Source organism: Octodon degus, unplaced genomic scaffold (genome assembly GCF_000260255.1).
Source record: "Octodon degus isolate 3935 unplaced genomic scaffold, OctDeg1.0 scaffold00065, whole genome shotgun sequence".
In the NCBI taxonomy this organism is placed as follows: domain Eukaryota; kingdom Metazoa; phylum Chordata; class Mammalia; order Rodentia; family Octodontidae; genus Octodon; species Octodon degus.
The window spans coordinates 4,119,369-4,138,460 of record NW_004524641.1 but is presented as its reverse complement, the minus strand read 5'-3'; the positions used below and the strand labels follow the sequence as shown (position 1 = coordinate 4,138,460).

At 48.6% G+C, this 19,092-nt stretch overlaps 1 protein-coding gene across 1 annotated transcript; it reads left to right on the top strand.

Moving 5' to 3' along the window:
• The first annotated feature begins 13,242 nt into the window (after window positions 1-13,242).
• On the top strand, window positions 13,243-18,950 carry Hoxd4 (homeobox D4). The gene is made up of 2 exons (XM_004634731.3): window positions 13,243-14,941; window positions 15,461-18,950. Exons 1-2 carry the CDS (start codon window positions 14,515-14,517, stop codon window positions 15,796-15,798), a joined length of 765 nt encoding a protein of 254 aa, XP_004634788.1. The 5' UTR covers window positions 13,243-14,514; the 3' UTR covers window positions 15,799-18,950.
• The last annotated feature ends 142 nt before the right edge of the window (window positions 18,951-19,092 follow it).

Here is a 19,092-nt window from a genome sequence, read left to right as displayed (position 1 = left end):
CCCCGCCGGGCTAACACCGCCCGCGGCCAGGCTGGGTGCGGGCCGCCGCGTCCAGCGCGGCTCCCGCTGCACCATGAGCGGGTGCCGGCCGTGGGGAGGGCGCGCAGCCCGGCAGTGCCGAGTGGATTACAGCAGCCGCCGGGGCCGACCGCCGCCTCCAGCTCTGCAGCCTCCGGTAAGAGTCGCCCCTTCCGCGCCCCACGGCTGCCGAGGGGGCTTGGGACGCCCGCCGCCGTGGGCACTCGGGGGAGCAAGGCCCGGCCTCCCACACTTCCCCGGAACCTGGGGTCGCTTTCTGCTCCCGAGGCCACTGATCACCGCATCCCAGGATGCCCCCTGGGGCTTGGCTGGGGTCCTGCTGGGTTTCAAAGTGGAAAGGGGAAATGCAGTTTCCTCCGGAGATCCCGAAGGGTGGGGGGCAGCAGCTAGGGCCCTGCTGCCAAAAGGAGAGTCCCTAGGATCCCTCCCAGGGAAGAAGGGTGTGCAGATGGCGCCTGGCTCTCTCTGCTTTGCTAGGGGTGGAGAATCAGTAAAAGCACCCTTTAGTACAGGACAGTGTTGTGCCAGTTTGTCTTTGGTCAGAGGTACCCCAGAGGCTAACAGGTGTTTTGTTCTGTTTTGTTTTGCTGAGGGTTAGGGCTTCTGGGTGGGGGTGGGGTGACTTCTGTGTACCCACTAGGTGTTGGGTTTTTTGAAGGTAGGCTTTGGTGAATGAATGATGCTGCCGGATTTCTAGGGTTTGTGGTTTATGGTTTGGGCCTCGTGCATAACATGAAATCGTAAATATTTTTTTAAAGTTTCCTTAGTGTTTTGGGAGAAAGTTGTAGTAATTCAAGATATTGGCTTCACATACAGATAGATAATCTGTCAGATGAATTTGGATTATTTTATGTCACAAAATGAATACACGTTTTGGATTTGTATCAGAAAATCTGGTGTAGTTCTTAGGATAAACCCAACAGACATTTCAGAAATGCAAAGCATTTCTAAGTTCAAACATCGAGTGTGTTTTTCATTTGCCAGAGTAGGAAGAATAGATCTTTTTTTGCTAACTGCATTGTTTTATTTTTTTAAAAAAACTAATAAATACTATGCTCTCTATACATCAAAATTACTGAACCACAACATGCATTTTAAAAAAGATTTTGCCAGAAAATGTCTTTTTCCACTGATTTGGAATGGCACTTGAGGGTGCAGTCCTTGCTAGGTACATTGTGAGGTATGAAAACCCTCAGACAATCTGCCGCATTGCGCATGGAGTGGACCTGCGCATGGCGGCGTGTCCTCCACAAAGCACCTAGCGGCAAATCCCAACTTATTGTTCACCCAGACATTACAGGTTAACAATGCTAGCCATAAAAATGTGTTTGCACAATAAACAACATGTTTGTAGGTAAGTATTTTTAACAATTAACGATGGAATCACATTCTTTCAAAATGGAGGACCACAATATGTGGCCAGGTGACATCCACAGAACTGTCTTGGGTCACTAGCCTCTGATCACTTACACATGGGAAATCCTTGAAAGATATATTTTATTTAGAGTATCTGCATTTTGCAACTATTTCCTTCCTGCATAATGATGGCTTTAGGATCACTGTTTGGTATCAGTATACAACATTCCCTGTTGAAAAGCAGGGCCCTAGACCTGAGTGCAGGCCTTGCTGGGGGCAGCTCTGTATCTGAGAGAGGCTCCAGGTCGACTGGAGCAGGAGTAGGAGAGGACACGGGTGGACTCGTGGGTCTGATGGCTGATCTGTAGGTTCATCGCTTTTTCTTGGGTTCCGTTTGGTGGTCCAACATGCTCCAGTGACTAAGAACCTGGTTGCAGTGCTATAATGGGACATCACAGAGAACTAAGGGCCTCTTTGTAAGCCTCATAGCAGCACTAGGAAGTTCTGCAAAGAGAAGTGGTCAGTTACATACAGAGGAATAAATAATCCGTGAATCGCATTTGAACTCAGGCTATTTACTATAGGAGGAAACTAGGGAGGATTGTTGCCACTGCCAGGAGTGTCCTCTTTGTCTCTGTTAAGGTACCAAAATCAAAGAGAGAAAAAAGGAAACGAAATTAAAAAGTATTATAAGAGCCCAGGGGCCTGGAAGTGTAAATTCCACAGTTCTTGGCTTGAACCTCTGACCATTTATAGATTAGGGAGCCAGTCGCCCTTTGGGGCCTTGGTATGTGCATGGTAACTCCGAGTTGACCTGGAGATCTCTGGGTGCACCAGGAAAAGAACGAAGCTCGCTATAGCAAGCCAGCCAAAAACAAGGGTTGAAAACCAAGTGTGTTTCAGATGCTCTAGCAAATAAATATATTTCTCCAGAGTTCTGTTCTCTGAGCCTGAGAGACTGAAAAAATGGGAACAAAGACAGTATTTCACCCTGGGCTGGCAGGCAGCTGTTAGAGGTATTTACGGCCTTGCCGCAGTGCGGCAGCCAGGCAGGGTATGTGGGGGCACCGGAAGATGGGGAGAAGCTAGGGATCCGGAATTCCGATTTGAATCCACTCTAGGACCACTTTTTCAGAAATGATGTAAATTGACACCATATACCGTCTTTTTATGAACTGGTCTCTTAAACTTGGTCTTGCAGAATGAGGGAGAAATTTTGCTTAGAGGACATGGAGGGGTTTCCCCTGGACTACTGGGAGAAGCAAGCGTCCTATAGATGTGAAATTTCTGATCCAGATGCCAATACTGAGAGCGTTCATTGGTCATATGGAGATTTTGTTGGTTAGGCGGAACAGGGCTAGCGAATGGTTACGGCTTTTCATACAGGTTTTCCTGAAAAAGAAAAGTACACTCCCTGCCTCTTTCAAATGGGGCTGCCAAGCTAGGCGCGGGAGCAGTGTGAGGTGTCGCATAGCGCAGGGTCCCTCGAGGCGGCCACACGCACTCGCCAGGCATCTGCGCATGTGCAGTGAGGGCACCCAGCCCCAGACGCAGCAAAGGACAGAGGAGGAGGCGAGGGGACTGGGTGCAGGAAGGTAGAACCCGGGCTCTCCCTTACCCCTGCCTCTGGAGTCCCTGCTCCCCTTTTCTTTATTCCAGCCTTCCATTTACATATAGCCAAATAGCTCTGCTCTCAACTACATTATTTTGAATCGTGATTTACTGCTCCACCTTGATTTAAATCAGTGAGTTAGAAACAGACTACAAATACGAACTAGTAGCCAAAGGGGAAGAAATCTTTCCAGGAGATACATCTATAGCTATCCCGGGGGGTGGAGAGGAAGACTATATAGATTTTTTTTCAGCCTGGTACATCTGCTTTGGGAAAAGGCCTTTCCTTTGGCTCCTGTTCAAACCTCCAAATTCAGGCCGATCCTGCAGCCCAGTTGTTCCAGGAATCTTGTTACGCCAGGGGTGCAGGGTCCAGGGCTCGGGGGTCAGCGGCGCTGCAGAGAGCAGTCAGGTAAATAAATAAATAAATAAAAATAAAAGGAAGAACTGAAGGGATTTTGCGCCTAGGCGCTACTAATGAATGAAGGGTGCGCGCTCCTGGCTAGGAGCTTGTTTGTTGTGTGTCCCTGGGACAGGGGGCGTGGGAGGAGGGGCCTCAAGGTCCTCTCGACTCCTCTTGTCCGCCTCCGGGGACAAAGTGGGACAGGCTTTGATGCCGGGAGACCTCCACCAGCCAGCCGGAGAAGATCCTCTCCTCGGGTTTCTGGGCTGGCGTGCTCTTCCCGCTCAGCTGTCTGACGCCTTGTCCAGGAGGAGGCGCTGTAGGACAAGTGTCTCGCCTGCTGCAGCTGCGCCGCCCTTGCCCCGACGCGAGCAGGCGGCGAATGGGAGGCCCTGAGCCGCCCCCCACCCCCCACCCCTGCCCTCCCCTACTGCACGCAAGGTGTACTGGGCCTTGGGTGAGGGTCGACGGCGCTGTCCTCAGCCTCAGTGGTCACTTCTTCCAATGGGCAGAGGATGCAGCTAGGAGAACCCCGAGCCTGAAGGCCTCGGGGTGGGGGTGGGGAGCGACAGACAGGCCATCTCGTTTCCTCTGCCTTCCTAGAGGGGGCGCGATTCCCGCATGCTGTACCTTGGAAGATGCTGTGTGGGAGCAAGCTGGTCCCAGCCGGCTTCTCCGGTGAGCTGGCCTGTCTTACTCGCCTCTTTTCTCTTAGAATGGGACCCCCTTGAACCCTCTAAGAAACTGGTCTTTTTTTCTTTTTCTTTTTCCTTAAAAACTGCTATGTACCAGGTCAAACTGGGCCTTGCAGTGCTATCAGGGCCTGGGCAAGGACCACCAATCAGAACGATGCAGACGTGTGTATTTTAACACTGTCCATACAGCCTTCTCCTGCCACTTAGCTCATTTCAGGCCTTTCTTGTACCAGGGGTGATGCCCAACTTTAACAACTGGGTCTGACCCCAAATCCCACTGATCTGTTGACTCCTAGCAATGCCTACTCTAGGGCAATGATTCCTGGGGAAGGCCTGAACCCAAATCTCTTCATCTATAAAGCAGGTGTCTGGGTCCCCTGCTACCCCCCTCGTGCTCCCAGAGCATGTAGACCTATGCTTTGTGGACATCTTCCTGCCTGATTCTTTGTTGCCTTCCTTCTCTCCCTCTACAGATGGGCATCCCTCAGAGCTCCTGGGGCTCCATTCATGACTCTCTCTCTCTCTCTCTCTCTCTCTCTCTCTCTCTTCTCACAACCACTGCCTCCCCACTTTTGACCTAGCAATAGATCTCAAAGAAAACAGCAGGTTCTGTGCTCATGCTGCCTTAGGTTGAAATCCACACTCTACCACTTCCTGCTGTGTGACCTTAGCCAAATAGAGCAAACTCCAAACTTCCTAGGCCTGCTCCCTTCTTTCAAAATTAGAGATGAATGCCTTCCCAGGTTGCTCTGAGGATTTTCACTTACAAGTACTGTGTGTTAGGTATGCTTTACATACACTAACTCATTAAGTATTTAAAATGGTATTTTGAGATGTAAGAACTCAGTATATATTCTTTATTACTACCCCTCCTTGCCTAGCAATCAGGCCTAGACTTTTGCAGTTAAAAGAGACATTATCACTCATCAAATCCTTGAATTCTATATTGAGCAGAAAAGGCTTGGTCACACAAGAGGTATTGGACCCAAGAAGACATAATTCTGAGACCTATCCTGCTGCTGTGGTAGGCCTCATAGGCCCTGGTGTCTAGGGTCTCATTGTCTAGTACCTAATACATCCCAGCCACCCCCAGGAGGAAAGCTCTCCTAGCTCCTTGGTGGAGCTGACACAGGCTGGTCTTTAACTCTTGCAGAAAACTTCAGGTCTTTCCCAAGAGCAGGCCCTACTGTCCAGCTCCTGTAGTCACCTTCTTCATTACCATCTGTCCTGTCAGTCACACCTCAGGGATGGTTGTTCCTCTTGTTCTACTGCCCCAGGGCAAGGACTATATCTTCAGTCTCTTGAAATCTAAGGTGGAGTGGGAAGCAAAAGGCCAATGGGCAACAGTAGAGGAAGTTAGCCCCACCTCCCTGCCGTTTAATCAGCTTGTGTCTAGAAGGATCTAAGTGATGCTAAAGAATGTATTGGAGACATCTTACTCCTCAAAATCTCTTCAAGGGGCTGGGGAGATGGTTCAGTGGAATAAAGGCTTCCCTGGCAAGCCATAGGGCCTGAGTTCAATCCCCAGTTCCGGGAAAAAAAAAAAAATCTTCAAACTCTATCTTTTATGAAGAGTTGTGAAAATGTACCTCAGGCCACACACATGCAAATACTCCTTGCAAGCAGGTTCTACCTCCTTAGCTCTGGCTTCCGTGATGTCTGCCTATTGACTTTTTCCACAGTTGCTTCTCTAGACTTAACTAGGAATGTGAATCACATTTTCTCTGAAAATTCAAAGTCTCTTTGGCTAGAAGATCTGTGTTAGACGGAGTTCTGCCTATGCTTTCGGGTGGTGGTTCTGGACCTACACATACCCACACAAACTCCTTTGCTGTGTAACCCTAATTCTAGAACTCATTTGGCTACCTTAGGTACAGCCTTTCTCCAGAACACTGGAAAGTTTCTAGCCTTGACTCTGATTGAGTCAGACATCTGGCTCAAGGCTGGGGGCAGGAAGACATCTCATATCCTACCATTGGCCTTTTTATCTGAGGTCACCTCTTTCACCCAAAGAACTCCAGACTACACCTCCAGTGAGTGAATGCTTTGTGAGGGAGAGGAAAGGCAAGTGTTTTGTTGTTAGTCCAGCAGGAATATACACTTTCTGCCCTGCTTGGGGTTCCTTGCTTACCTGCGCAGCATTTGTCTGACTCTGACCCCAGTCTGTGTCCAAGTCCCAGAACTGGGGGCTCTTACTCCATCTGCCTTTGGCCAGGAAGTTCATGCAAACCTCCCTCCTCGCCAGTGCATTCTGGTAGTACAAACATTCTGAGAGAAGAGGCAGTGGAGATCAGCAATTGCGTACATTCAATCCTGCCCCCAAAATGTGAAACTAAGGGGGAAGGCACAGCGATAAAGATGATGAGGGGCAAAAATGACCAAAATATGTTATGACAGCTGCCAAAATGAAGCCCATTTATATATATATATATATATATATATATATATATATATATATATCTCCAATAAAAATGAGTGAAAATAAATAAATAGGAGGTAAAGATATTGGAACCAGGTAAGTAAGAGGCTAGAGGACATTTAATAGTATCAAGCCAGGTATGGTGGCACATGCTTGTACTCCTCAAATGCTGGGAGGCTGAGGTAGGAGAAACACATATTTGAACCCCGTGGGGGGACTGTAGTAAGGTCCTGTCTCAAAATAAAAAGGAAAAGTGGCTGAAGAGGCAGTTCAGTCCACAGCCCCCCTGCATTCAATCTGTAGCACTAGGGGAAGAAACCAAGATCTAGGTATTCTTTTCTGAAGCCAAATCGAAGGGCTCCTCTGGGTGGGCAGAGGGCTGGCTGCTGTCACAGGGGGAGGAGAGCTGCTGCTGGTAGGCTCCAGTTCCTCTCTGCTTCCTGGGGGGTGGCTATGGCTTTGGGGTTGGCTTCCCTTCAAGGCATTCTGTCTTATGTAAGCTTGTTGGACAGAAATGCCAGGGGCTGACCTTAACCAAATGGGGAGGGTCAGCACCCAGTGTCCTATTCATTACAGGTTTTTAAGAAGGCCCAGTCCCTCCTCCCTCACCCCTCTTCTGTCGCTACCACTGGGACCAGGGAAAGCCCTTGCAAACCCAAACACACTGCCACAGGCTTACACTGCTCTAACCACAGGTGCCAAACTTCCGGTCCCCATCACCACTCTCACTTTCATCTACAGAAGCCAAAGACAAGAAGCCCCCTTGGGAAGAGCAAGGGACAGTTGTAGAAAGGTGAACATCTGCTCTTCAACAGTTTTTCCTGGGTGTCTTAAGATCAGAAACTAATTGAAGATGTCCATTTTTAATGTGTTTCTTTCCTTCTTTTCCTTACTCACAGCTACTTTTCTTTGTTATCTAAATACTACAGAGTGGGCTGCATAATGTCAGCCCCCCACAGTGACTGAAGTGGGCAAGTCTCAAGCACTCTCCCTCTCCATTCACCCCAAATATCTAGTGAGCCACCCTCGGTCAGCCACTGTTCCTCCTCAGACTCATCTTCGCCTTACCTCAGCCCCCTAAAAAGCTCATCACAATTGCTTAGAAAATACTATATCATTTGACCAATTTGTATTAATTCAAAGAAAAAGCTTTTTACAACTCTTTCAACTTGGACTTTTTTCACAGGTAATTAATAAGGATTAATTTCAAAACCATTCACCTAGTGCTAATAGAATCGGAAAACATTTTTGAAGTTATCTTTACCCATTATTATTATTTTTACCTATTATTTTAATAACAAATGCCACCAACTGTAAAAAAAAAAAATCCTTCTACCTGGCTAATGAAATAAAAAAGGGGGAAAAGGATGTCCTAATGTCTAGGCTAACAGCCCTCTGTTCTCTAGAAGATATAGGTCAAATGAAGAAATGGGCTTGGAAATGCATGTGGAATAGGGTAGAAGTTAGGAGGCAGATATTTTTGTATAGGGGGCCTCTTCTATGGGCTTGAGGAGACTTTCTAATGGAACTGAATTTGATTTAGAAATCACATGTGAGTCTGAGAGAGAGAGAGAGAGAGAGAGAGAGAGAGAGAGAGAGAGAACTCTACAAATCAGCACAGAAAATTCATTATTTAACAATAGTCAGAATCATGTCTTCACACTGTTTGGTGGCAACACTGGTGGGCCACTGAAAGCTTCTAGGAGATGAATTCTCTTTTTAATTTTGCTCCTCAGTGGAGCTGGGGACATCTTCCCCCACCCCCAGCTCGCCCTCCTGCCCCAGGACATTTTCCTGTTGAGCAGCAGCGCCTTTTCCTGGTTTTCTCAGCAGGCACCTGGCCCTGGTACACTCTTTTCCTCTCTTAGCATCTGCCTTGACAGGCATAGCAGTGACAGAGGAGCCTTCCCGAGACCCCGTCCAGATTTGGACACTCAGGGACTTGGAAGCTGTGGCTGCGGGCATGGGGGAAGAGGGGACATCTGACTTCCTGGGCTTGGGTTCCTTGGGAGCCTCATTTGCTTCCTCACACCCTCTCTCCTTCACACCAGGTCTGTTTTATTGTTTTATAACCTTCTTTAGAGCTGCAGTTGCCAGAGATTCCGATGGGCTATTCTCTACTTTCTCACTTCACCAAGCCCTAAGTTTTGCTGTTTTAAGCAGTTTGGTCCCTTGGAAAGACTTCTCTTTCAGATCTAAACAAATTATAGAAACCTCTAGTCATGTGGTTATCTTAACTTCCACCAAGCCCATCCACAACAATACAGAGGAAGCCAACTGTTAGTTCCAACTGCCACCCCATCCCCCAAGCCCACCCAGCCTCTCCCTAGCCACTCTTTCTCCATAGAAACTTGCATAAAATCTCAAGTAATTCCCAACTTGTAACATAAACATGAAGAGGCCTTGGACTTTCTTCTTTATCAAATCTGAAGCTAGAAAATGATTGAAATAAAGTGGATGGTACTCACAGTGAATGCAGCCAAAGAATCATAAGACCTGCCCACCAACCAGCCTTTTCCAAATAGCACTATCTCCCAATGGAAGCAGTCTTCTCTGAAAAGATGCTATTTAAAAAGCCTGGGTTATTGATACGAATATGACCTCCCTTGCATTCTGGATATTTGGAACTATTTAAATCTGAGGGAACAGTTGCAGTGAACCTTTATTTAGTGAATAAAAGTTTAAAGCCAAAGGTTATTTATGGTTCTGCAGAGATGAAACCTGAGTGGCTATTTAGGAGCACGTGATTCCAATAAACTTTGTTTTATGGCTCGAGAGTTGACAAGCCAAAATATAATTCCCACCATAAATTAGGTTAAGAGCATACAAGTGCAGATGCTGGGATCCTGGAGCAGCGATAGGAAAGTGAGAGGCTCCAGACAGCTCCCGGCTCAGAAGGAAACAGTTATACTCCCAGCTCCCCTGCCCACTAGGAAAGAAAACCAGTAAGTCACTTATTACTTTTTCTGCAACAACTCCAGAGATGGGAATTTTTTCTGTCTTGACTTTTCTTCTTGGGGAAGTGTCACCGAAGTAACTCAATTTTGCCTTGAACCTAAATTAATACCTAAAATGGGTATCCTGGTTTCCTTCCTTTCTCTCTGGATCTGGAGAATTGCGAATTAAGGGCTTTCATCTCACAAGAAGGGCTTTCTCCTCTCTCTCTCTCTCTCTCTCTCTCTCTCTCTCTCTCTCTCTCTCTCTCTCTCTCCTGCCTCATAGAGCATCGCTTTAGAAGAGGAGTAAAACAGTGGGGCTGAGTGTAGAGATGACTTTGCCCCAGATGTCTCAGAAAGAAGACTATACTACAATAAAACTGGAGAAGACTAAAAATTTAAACCTGGATACTCACCCTTGGGAGGACTACTAGTTTGTAAGATTGGTCTGTGTGTTCTCCAGCAATGCTGAAAAATTGATGTCATGCCCCTAGAGCTAGATAACCCTCTAAAGCATTGTCATTTACCCTTCAACCCATTCATTTTCCTCCTTGGTTATCATTTGGGTCCTCACTTACCCCTGGAAATTGGTCTTTGTTTTGAATTGGAGAAGTGGAATGCAAGTCCCAGCCATACCTTATCTTTCTTTTGGGAAGAGAAGAAGGAAGGTTTGGGGGGGTCACTGGTTAGGGCTCCTTAGCCAGGATTTGAAACCAGTCCAAAATGGGGGGTAAGGAAGCTGAATTGCTCCCAGAGCTAAACAGGGGAGCTGGGGAAGGGGGCAGATGAACGAGCTACCCCCATCCCAGTGCACCTGCACCCACCCAACCGATTGTGCAGAAGACAATGAACAAAGGCCCATTTTCTCCTCCTTTCCCGATTTCCCACTGGTTTCCCCGTCAGAGGCAATCGAGAGCACCAAACAACCAGGAGGGTTTCACCTAAGAGTGTGAGGCAAGGAGGAAGAATGTGCTTGGAACTCCCAGGTTGTGGGTCTGCCCTGGAGAACTGCAGTCCACGGAGAACTTTGCACCGTTCCCAGGCAGGGAAGCAGGGTGTCTGGGCCTTGTCATTTTTCCGTGTCATATATTTCTGTGTTATTATTTTGTTAAATTTAAGTGACCTCCTTTTTCATTGCAACAGGTCGGACCGAGAGAGAGCGATCGTGTAAGTACCTTCCCGTTTCTTCCGAATAGAATAGCAAATGGAGAGGCAGCTCTCCTCCCGGGAAGTGGTGGGCGAGGGCTGCGCGTGTGAGCAATGGTTCTGCCTCCCCGCCAGGCCCGCGCCCGAGGAGAGCCCTCTGGGGGAGGTGGAGACCCAAGCTCAACTACTAGGCAGCTTTTCTGGGGCCTAGTTCACAGTCACCTGCCTAAAGGAGCATGTCGGGATCACGCCCTTGTGCTCTCAGCCTTCTAGGACCTGCCCAGCCTCCCTAGACCCCGCCAGCTTGCACAGGTGCAGTGCCGCAGGAGCGCTTGCCTGGCTGAAGGGCGTGCAGCCCACCCTAAGCACACCAGAACCTAGAAGCAAACCCGAGGCAAGGCGACCCCCTCTGTGACCCAGGCCGGCTTAACCCGGCCCAGTTTAGCCCAACCTTCTATGGTTTTCTTTTTCTTGTAACATTTATTTAAAAAACAACAAAAATTTAACCCTCAATGGCCTTGGCAGCGTTGCATTGTTGCATTGGCCGGGATTCCCCAGGGGTTGCCAAATCTGAGCTTTAGAACACCCCCGCCCCTCCCCCGCCCCAGCTTCCGCGGCATGGGCCCTGGGTTAGGGACCTGGCAGAGAGAGCAGTGCAAAGAGGGTACAAGCCACTTCTTCTTCTTTACTTCTCCTGCTCCGGGAGTGCAATTCAAGAATTTCTGCGCCAGAGTCGGTAATGCCCTAGGAAGCACTGTGGAGTGGAATAGGGTGGGACCAGCAACGCTTAGATTCCTTGGCTCCAAAGTTTGAATTTTTCTGAGTTGCCTGTACTTTGGAAGACAGGTACCATTTCTGAGAAAGCCTTTGGGGCCTCCAGGAGGACCATCTCATTAAGACAGTGACTGGGGTGGGAGAGTCAAGGAAAAAATGCTTGGCCCCTCTCCTGCAAAACGGAGGTAATTTTATTTTAGAGGAAGATGGTTGTGCAGGGCTGCTGGAAGCAGGCGTCCTTCCTCTCTTGTGAGACACCTCTTCAGGTTGGAGACTCTGGGGCTAGGCTCAGGGCCAGGTTTCTTTGCGCTGCAGGGCTGGGTAGCCTAGTGGACCCTCTGAGGGCTGTGCTCACCGCAAGAAATTGAGATCCACCCAGCGCACAGTCCCCCTCTGTGAACCAGGCTGGCTCCAGTGAACCAGGCTCTGGGCTCCGGGCTGAAAATCTGTTTTCCCCAGGACCTCCTGGTTGGGACCCCCTTTTCCCCTGCTGCCTTGACTCGGTGGTGCTTCTCTCTGCCGAAGCTGCCTGCTTGCAAACTCACATTTGGCGCCTTGTAGCTGAACACAGCACAAAAAGCCTGAGAGATCAAAAGCATTAGTATGGGCAGTTGAGAGGGAGGTGAATATTTAACGCTTTTGTTCATCAATAACTCGTTGGCTTTGACCTGTCTGAACAAGTCGAGCAATAAGGTGAAATGCAGGTCACAGCGTCTAACAAATATGAAAATGTGTACACTTGCCTACTCCCCACCCAGCCTTGCAGGCTCCCCCAATTTGTATAGATAAAGCCTAGGTAGGCCCAGTGTCCACAGAAAGGTGGGTGGGGAAAAACACTTGCCATTAGGGAAACTGGGGGGGACTGTGCTGGGAGGAACAGATTTGGCATAGAATTGGGACCCTGAAAATCCCTGCAAAGAGTTAAATCACTGGACCCAGAGGGTTGAGGGGAACGGGTGGGTGCCTTGAAGAGAAGTAAGTGGCCAACTTTGCAGGCTTGGTCGGGGGAGCCTTCCTGTCCCACCCCCCACCAGACCCAGGCCCCGGATTGACACTGATTTTTTGAATTATGGGAGGAAGGAGAATCAAAACAATATTTTAAAAATTGGACCTCTATGGTCTACTGTCAGGTATCCAAAAGCCCCATTGGAGCCAGGGTATCCCTCTGCTCCTGAAATCTGTCTGGTTCCTGAGTGCGGCTGCGCCCTGGATGCCCTGAACTAAGGGGCAAGCCTTGGACAGCACAGATGCGCTGGGGCGGGCAAAATTAGTGAACTTTTGTACTCTTGTGTGCTGCTGTCGGCAAAGCAAAAATAATGAAACTTTGTGATATGTTTGTAAATGATTTCCAATGACCCCACGCCCTGCCCTTCACCATTAGTGTGCCGGCCTCAGACCAGGGCAGCTTGGTGCCTGGGAGCAGCGCCTGCCTCAGGGTCTGCAGTAGAAGCTGCGGGGACATGGAGAAGCCAGCCCGGCTGAGGGCCCAGGAAGGTAAATGCATGACTTCTTGGAGAACTAGCTTGGCCACCAACCTGGTTTGGTCAGGCAGTGGAGAAAAAAAATAGGCAAAGGATATTTTCTTTCTGCCTCTTTTTTTTCTGCCGATGAGGGCATTTCTTCTCTTTGGAAAATACCACTTGATGGGGGGGGGGCGGGTTTTGGATCCCGAGAGGAGAGTAATAAAACTGCCATCTCTAGGATGGATTTTTTCTTCTTCTTCTTCTTCTTTTTTTCTTAAGAATATCCTGGCTGCTGCTCAGCTGCTCTGTAACCCCCGCCCTGGGAAAAGAATGAGGGAACTCGCTGCTGCAAATTGTCATCAAGCTTGTCAGGCTACCTGAACTGTCCCTGAAACCATGGGTGGCTGTGTCGGGCTGGTGGTGGTTTGGAGGAGGAGACTAGGGCTGGCAGCGGTCTTAGTATCTACCTTGGGTCGGCCTGAAGCTTGTAACGTTGTCTATATATACCCTGTAGAACCGAATTTGTGTGGTGTCCACGTAGTCACAGATTCGATTCTAGGGGAATATATGGTCGATGCAAAAACTTCACATTTCTCCGAAATAGCAAGAGATGGAGGTGGAGATTCCCGAATGGGCCAGCCACCTCTGTGTTCCAGGAAGATCAACTGTCCCTGGTGACATCGGGCGGGCTTTTCCTCAAGAAGCTCTTCACCTTTAAATAGAGGCTTCAGTGGATGCTGCTGCAGCAAAAGGAGACCCTAACTGGTTACATGAATACTGGGCCCAAAAGGTTAGGTTTGGGATTTCTTGGGGGTGAGGCAGATGACCCCCAAGTTCCAGGTACAGCTCTGCCCTGCCCAGGGCATGAGGTATAAATAGACCCAATGGGTTTGGGGGGCCCTGTGGGAGGACAAAAGCAAGCTGAGAAGAGGGGCCATAGGCACCTTTGGGGGACATTTAGGTGAGGTGAGGATCTCCTCACCACTTTCTGGGCCCAACCCTCAGCCACAAGAACCTGGGCTCTGCCACATAAGTGAGGCCCAGCTTCGGCTAGCAACCCCCTGGCCTGGGCACCTGGAGAAAAGCACGGTGGTTACTCATTGCCTAACTTAATTCAGGCCCGCCAGATTCTAGTAACTTTTGGGTGACCCTGATGAAGACAAAGCCCGACTTGGTCTTTGTATGGCAGAGTCCCCGCTCGGGCCGCCAGGAAGGCAAAGTGCCCAACTCAGAGGCCACCTCATCCACCCACCTTTTGTCCCCTTGCACCCAATAAAAAAATTCATTCTCCCTTGCACTGTGCTCACTTTGAGTGGGTGCTTTCATCGAGGTGAGTGGAGAGGGCAGGAGAGGTTAACAAAAATCAGTGGAGACAAAAGCTGAGATTACCTGCTGAAAATAGGGGAGACAGAGATTAGAACTGCATTCCTATCTCGCAGGAGCCCTCAAATGTGGCACGGCAAGTCATTTGATTACATGTATGTTATTTAGTTAAATTTGTGAAAATTACGAGATGCTCACCAAACCGGTGATAAACTCGCTCCCTCCCCATTGGCTGGCCTGGTCACATGGCTGCCCAACTTTATTCAGTTGACAGCAAGTAGGAGGGCCCTATGGAAGGAGAAAAAAAGACAACACGAGAAAAATTAGTATTTTCTACCTTCTGAAATTAATGGCCATGAGTTCGTATATGGTGAACTCTAAGTATGTGGACCCCAAGTTTCCTCCGTGCGAGGAATATTTGCAGGGAGGCTACCTAGGCGAGCAGGGCGCCGACTACTACAGCAGCGGCGCACAGGGCGCTGACTTCCAGCCCCCGGGGCTCTACCCGCGGCCCGACTTCGGGGAGCAGCCTTTCGGAGGCGGTGGGCCCGGGCCCGGCGCAGCACTGCCCGCACGGGGGCCGGGACAGGAGGCGAGCGGCCCCGGCGGGCATTACAGCACCCCGGGAGAGCCTTGCCCGGCGCCCCCGCCTGCGCCCCTGCCAGGCGCCCGGGCCTGCAGCCAGCCTGGCGGCCCCAAGCAGCCGCCCCCAGGGACAGCGCTCAAGCAGCCAGCCGTGGTCTACCCCTGGATGAAGAAGGTGCACGTGAACTCGGGTAAGGCACGTTGCCAGCCTCCTCTCTGCGCCCACCTCCAGCTTGCTGCCCAGGGCCCACAGGAGGGGGGAGGACAGGGGTTGGGGGCATCGGAGCTTTCTTGGGCACTCTAGTTGTGTTCCCCATAAATTTTTATAGCGGAGGGAGCAGGCCGGGACCATGTGGCTGCTGCTTGGCTGTGGGCGCAAAAGGGGGTGGGGATGGGGTGGGTGGGGGAGGACTCCATTTCCCGAGCAGAGAGAATGCGGAGAAGGGCTTTTCCAAAATGCTTAGGGACTTCGGAGCTCCCAGTGGGCCAGCGGGAAGGGAGCACATCTGGGGATCCCGTGCTGCGAGCCTGGGGGAGTGCGTAGGACTGAGGGGTGGATGGGAGTGGGGGTGTGAGCCAGGCAGAGGGAGGGAGGGAGCCAGAGCTTGGGCGGTGCGGGCCTCGGACACGCCAGGAAGTGAGCAGCAGAGGCGGGGGCCTAAAGAGTGGCTGGGTGCTGACCTGGCTGTGCCATCTGTTTTGTCTCACAGTGAACCCCAACTACACCGGCGGGGAGCCCAAGCGTTCCCGGACGGCCTACACTCGGCAGCAAGTCCTAGAACTGGAAAAGGAATTTCATTTTAACAGGTATCTGACTCGGCGCCGTCGGATTGAAATTGCTCACACTCTGTGTCTGTCTGAACGCCAGATCAAGATCTGGTTCCAGAACCGGAGGATGAAGTGGAAAAAAGACCACAAGCTGCCCAACACTAAAGGCAGGTCATCGTCGTCCTCCTCCTCTTCTTCTTCCTGTTCCTCTTCAGCCGCCCCAGGCCAGCATTTGCAGCCGATGACCAAGGACCACCACATGGACCTGACCACTTTATAGAAGTGGGGACCCTGGGCCCATCCCTCCCTGCGCTCCAGGCTGAGCCGAAGCTGCGGGGGCAGGCCGGGCCTGCTGTGACCTCGCTGGGCTCTAAGGTACTGTGAGGTGGACCTGGGACCTGCAGGCCGCCCTCGGACTAGGTTAGCACCCTGCCCGAGGGCAGCCCCCTCCCTAAAGTGGAGATGCGGGCGGGAGGGGTGGGCGGGATTCTCTAAGTATATTATCATATGGCTAAAGCTACTGAGAACATAAAACCCGTGGCGAGTCATTAAACTCATGAAAATCTCTGCTGTTGGATTTTGAATTTGCAAATGAAGGTTGGATGCTTTATTCCAGTGTGAATTTGGATAGTCTCCCCCACTCTACCCCTCCGGAGAGTTTTGTGGTTTGGTATTGTGGGGAGCTGAGGCAGAAGATTGTCCCCCCCCACCATAGGTGCTCCACATGAGCTGGATGGCTGGGCCAAGATTTTTGAATTTCTAGCTTGTCTGTACAATTTCCAGTGTAATTTATTTTTTAAAAAAAGTTTTGCTCACAGTGGCCCATGCCCAAAGAAACAAGTTTTAAGAAGAAAAGAAAACGGGTTGTTTTATGTTTAGATTATATTTGCTTAAATATTTATTTGTTGGGAGATTGGGTGCAGAATAACTGACACCTTCATACCAAAAATCTTAAGGCGGTGGAATGGGCCGAGCTTCAGGGAACTGAGTCAGATGTGCAGACTTACATCTGACTGTAACCTGCACTTTGAACTCCACCCCCTCCTGACTCCCTGGAAATATGTGTTGGGGGCCTTTAACCCTTTTAGAGAGAAGGGAAGGATCCACTCCAAGTTGAGTTCTTGAAAATATAATTCCACATGTGATTTTTTTTTCAACATTGTGCTTAGAGCCAGTTCTGGGTGATTAAAGGAAAGGGCAAAAAAGAAACAAATGGTCCAACATTTTCCTTTTGGGGAAAGAAAACAAAACCTCTATGCTCTGGGTCCTCAGATAATGACTGAGGTTCCTGTTGCAACTGGATTCCAAATGTCCCAAATACCCTCCTAGAAGTATTTTGTAAGAATTAGTGTATGCTTATATAGGAGAGGAGCTGTGCAATGGGGCGAAGGTGAGTAGAGAAAAAAATCTTGTTTTTAAAAAGAAACCAGTTGAATCTTAAAGTTCTCAGAAGTTGGTAGGTTTCTTCTCCCTTCTTGAAGTTTCAATTTGAAAAAAAAAAAAAAAAAAAACAAACTAAGGAAGTTTTTTTCAAACCATTAATTAGAAGCAGAAATTGTAAAAGTATTAAAATTTTCAGGCTTCCTTTGCCTTTAGAATAGTGTTGTTTGAGTATTTAAAAACACTCAAACAACAAGAGAGATGTTTTTAGTCATTTTTCTTATGTCATGTCTGGGAAGAGTTCAAAGCTTATTTTTGTGAAATGCCGACCCTTAAGGATAGGGGAAAAGAGAAACGCCAGAGTTCATATACTCAAATGAAACAAGTCTTCCTAAGTTTGAAGCCCAAAACCTCAGGCTCCAAGAAAGAAACCTCTGTTTGCAGTTACTAAAAAGTGACAAAAGAGGGGGAGGAAAAAGTGGTAAGCTTAAAACTTAATTCTAAGACCTCTAATGAGGTTATTTTTCAGTGCTTTAGACCACTTGAGAAGGTTTCAATGATAATCTTTAAAATATACTGAGTGGAAGGGGGAGTGACTTTCTCTGCAGGCATGTTCTTTGGTTCTGGGTCTCCTGAGAGCTACAGGCAGGTATTCACTGGAGTCCCTAGGCTGAAATTCCGCTTCTCTAAAGTGTCTTCCAAGCCTTGGTCTTTTGTATTAGACCCAGGGGACAGCTCTTTGTTCCTCCTTGGGGTGAGCCTGGCTCTCAGACTTGCACATGGCAATACTTGAATATGGCCACGTCGGGATATTAAAGATGGATATTCCTGCATTATTCCCATCATTGTTTCTATGACAAAAAGCACAGAGTTCATACATAGTCAAGATGTCTTTTTTGTGACGCCCTCACGTTGAGAAGCTGAAAAGGTATTTTACTGAAGTTCGGCTAAATTACAGAATCAGGTTCATCCAGAGGACAAATTTTCTATTCGATTAGCTGTATTTCAGCCTGGAGGACTGACCTCTAAACCCTTAACCTTTTGGACCCTAACTACCCTCCCCCCCCCAACATGGAGAGCAGTCTTTGGATGTAGCTAGCATTTGAAAAGAGCCTCTATGCTTAGACAGCTTGGAAAGTTGCTAAAATTCTTTCCTAAAACCCAAATCTGTGTACATTGCAGCTTCTCCTTGGGAGAGGAAAAGGATGTCTATTTTTGTGATATCTAACTACATAGATACTATGGAGATTATCACATAGATTTTCTTTCTCATGAGAAGTTCTGGTATTCACCCAGGTTCAGATCACATGCCACCCTGCTTACCTGCCTTCACTCCTGTCCCAGAGGAAAGCCGAGAGAGATGTTTTCCAGATTAAAGTCCCAGTTCCTCCTCTATCATAGTCCCACTACTTCGGAAAGTAACTTAATCAGAGAAACAACTTCTTTGTTTTTAAGTCTGACCTCTCGGTCTCAGCTAAAGAGGGATTGTCTTTTGAAATGTTAATGGAGCCTAGACAGCCCAGAGGCAGATCCCAACCCAAAAGTCCTACTTGGACCCTGATATCCATTTGGGTCCTCAAAATCCAGCCAGGCCAGAGGTGGGGCCCTCCAACCACCCATAGCAGGGCCAGAAAATGAGTTTCCATCTGGGAACGTGCTCTTGAGAAAGCTCGACGTGGGGAGGGTCCAGTCCCCATTTGCTACTGTTTGTTTCCAGTTTGTTCCCCCAAATATGAGCCAGAAGTGTTTGCTCGATCGTGTTTTTTTTTTTTTTTGTTTTGTTTTTTTAAAACCTGTGTTGGGGTCCTGGCTGGGGGGAGGCATGAAGTGTTTGCTGAGGATATTGCTCCTCTGACCCCATCTCACTTTGTCTATTGCAGCCTTTTGTTGTGAGATGACATTGTCAGTCAGCCCGGTGGAATCTGTTCACATGAGATGCTTTTTTAATAGAACTGACCAATGTTTTGCTGCCACTGATTAAAGTATTATTTATACTAATTGTTGCCTGTAGTTTTGATGTAATTCATTGATCTATATTTGAAATAATAAAAAAGTGTAGTAAAATCTCCCTCCTGTTTGGTGCCTTGACAGAAATATTCTTTGTTATTTTCTACAATAAATTAGTCACTGATTTATTTGGTGCCTAAGGTGTGAAGCTTAAACCCATACAAGGCTTAACAATTCTATTAGTTCT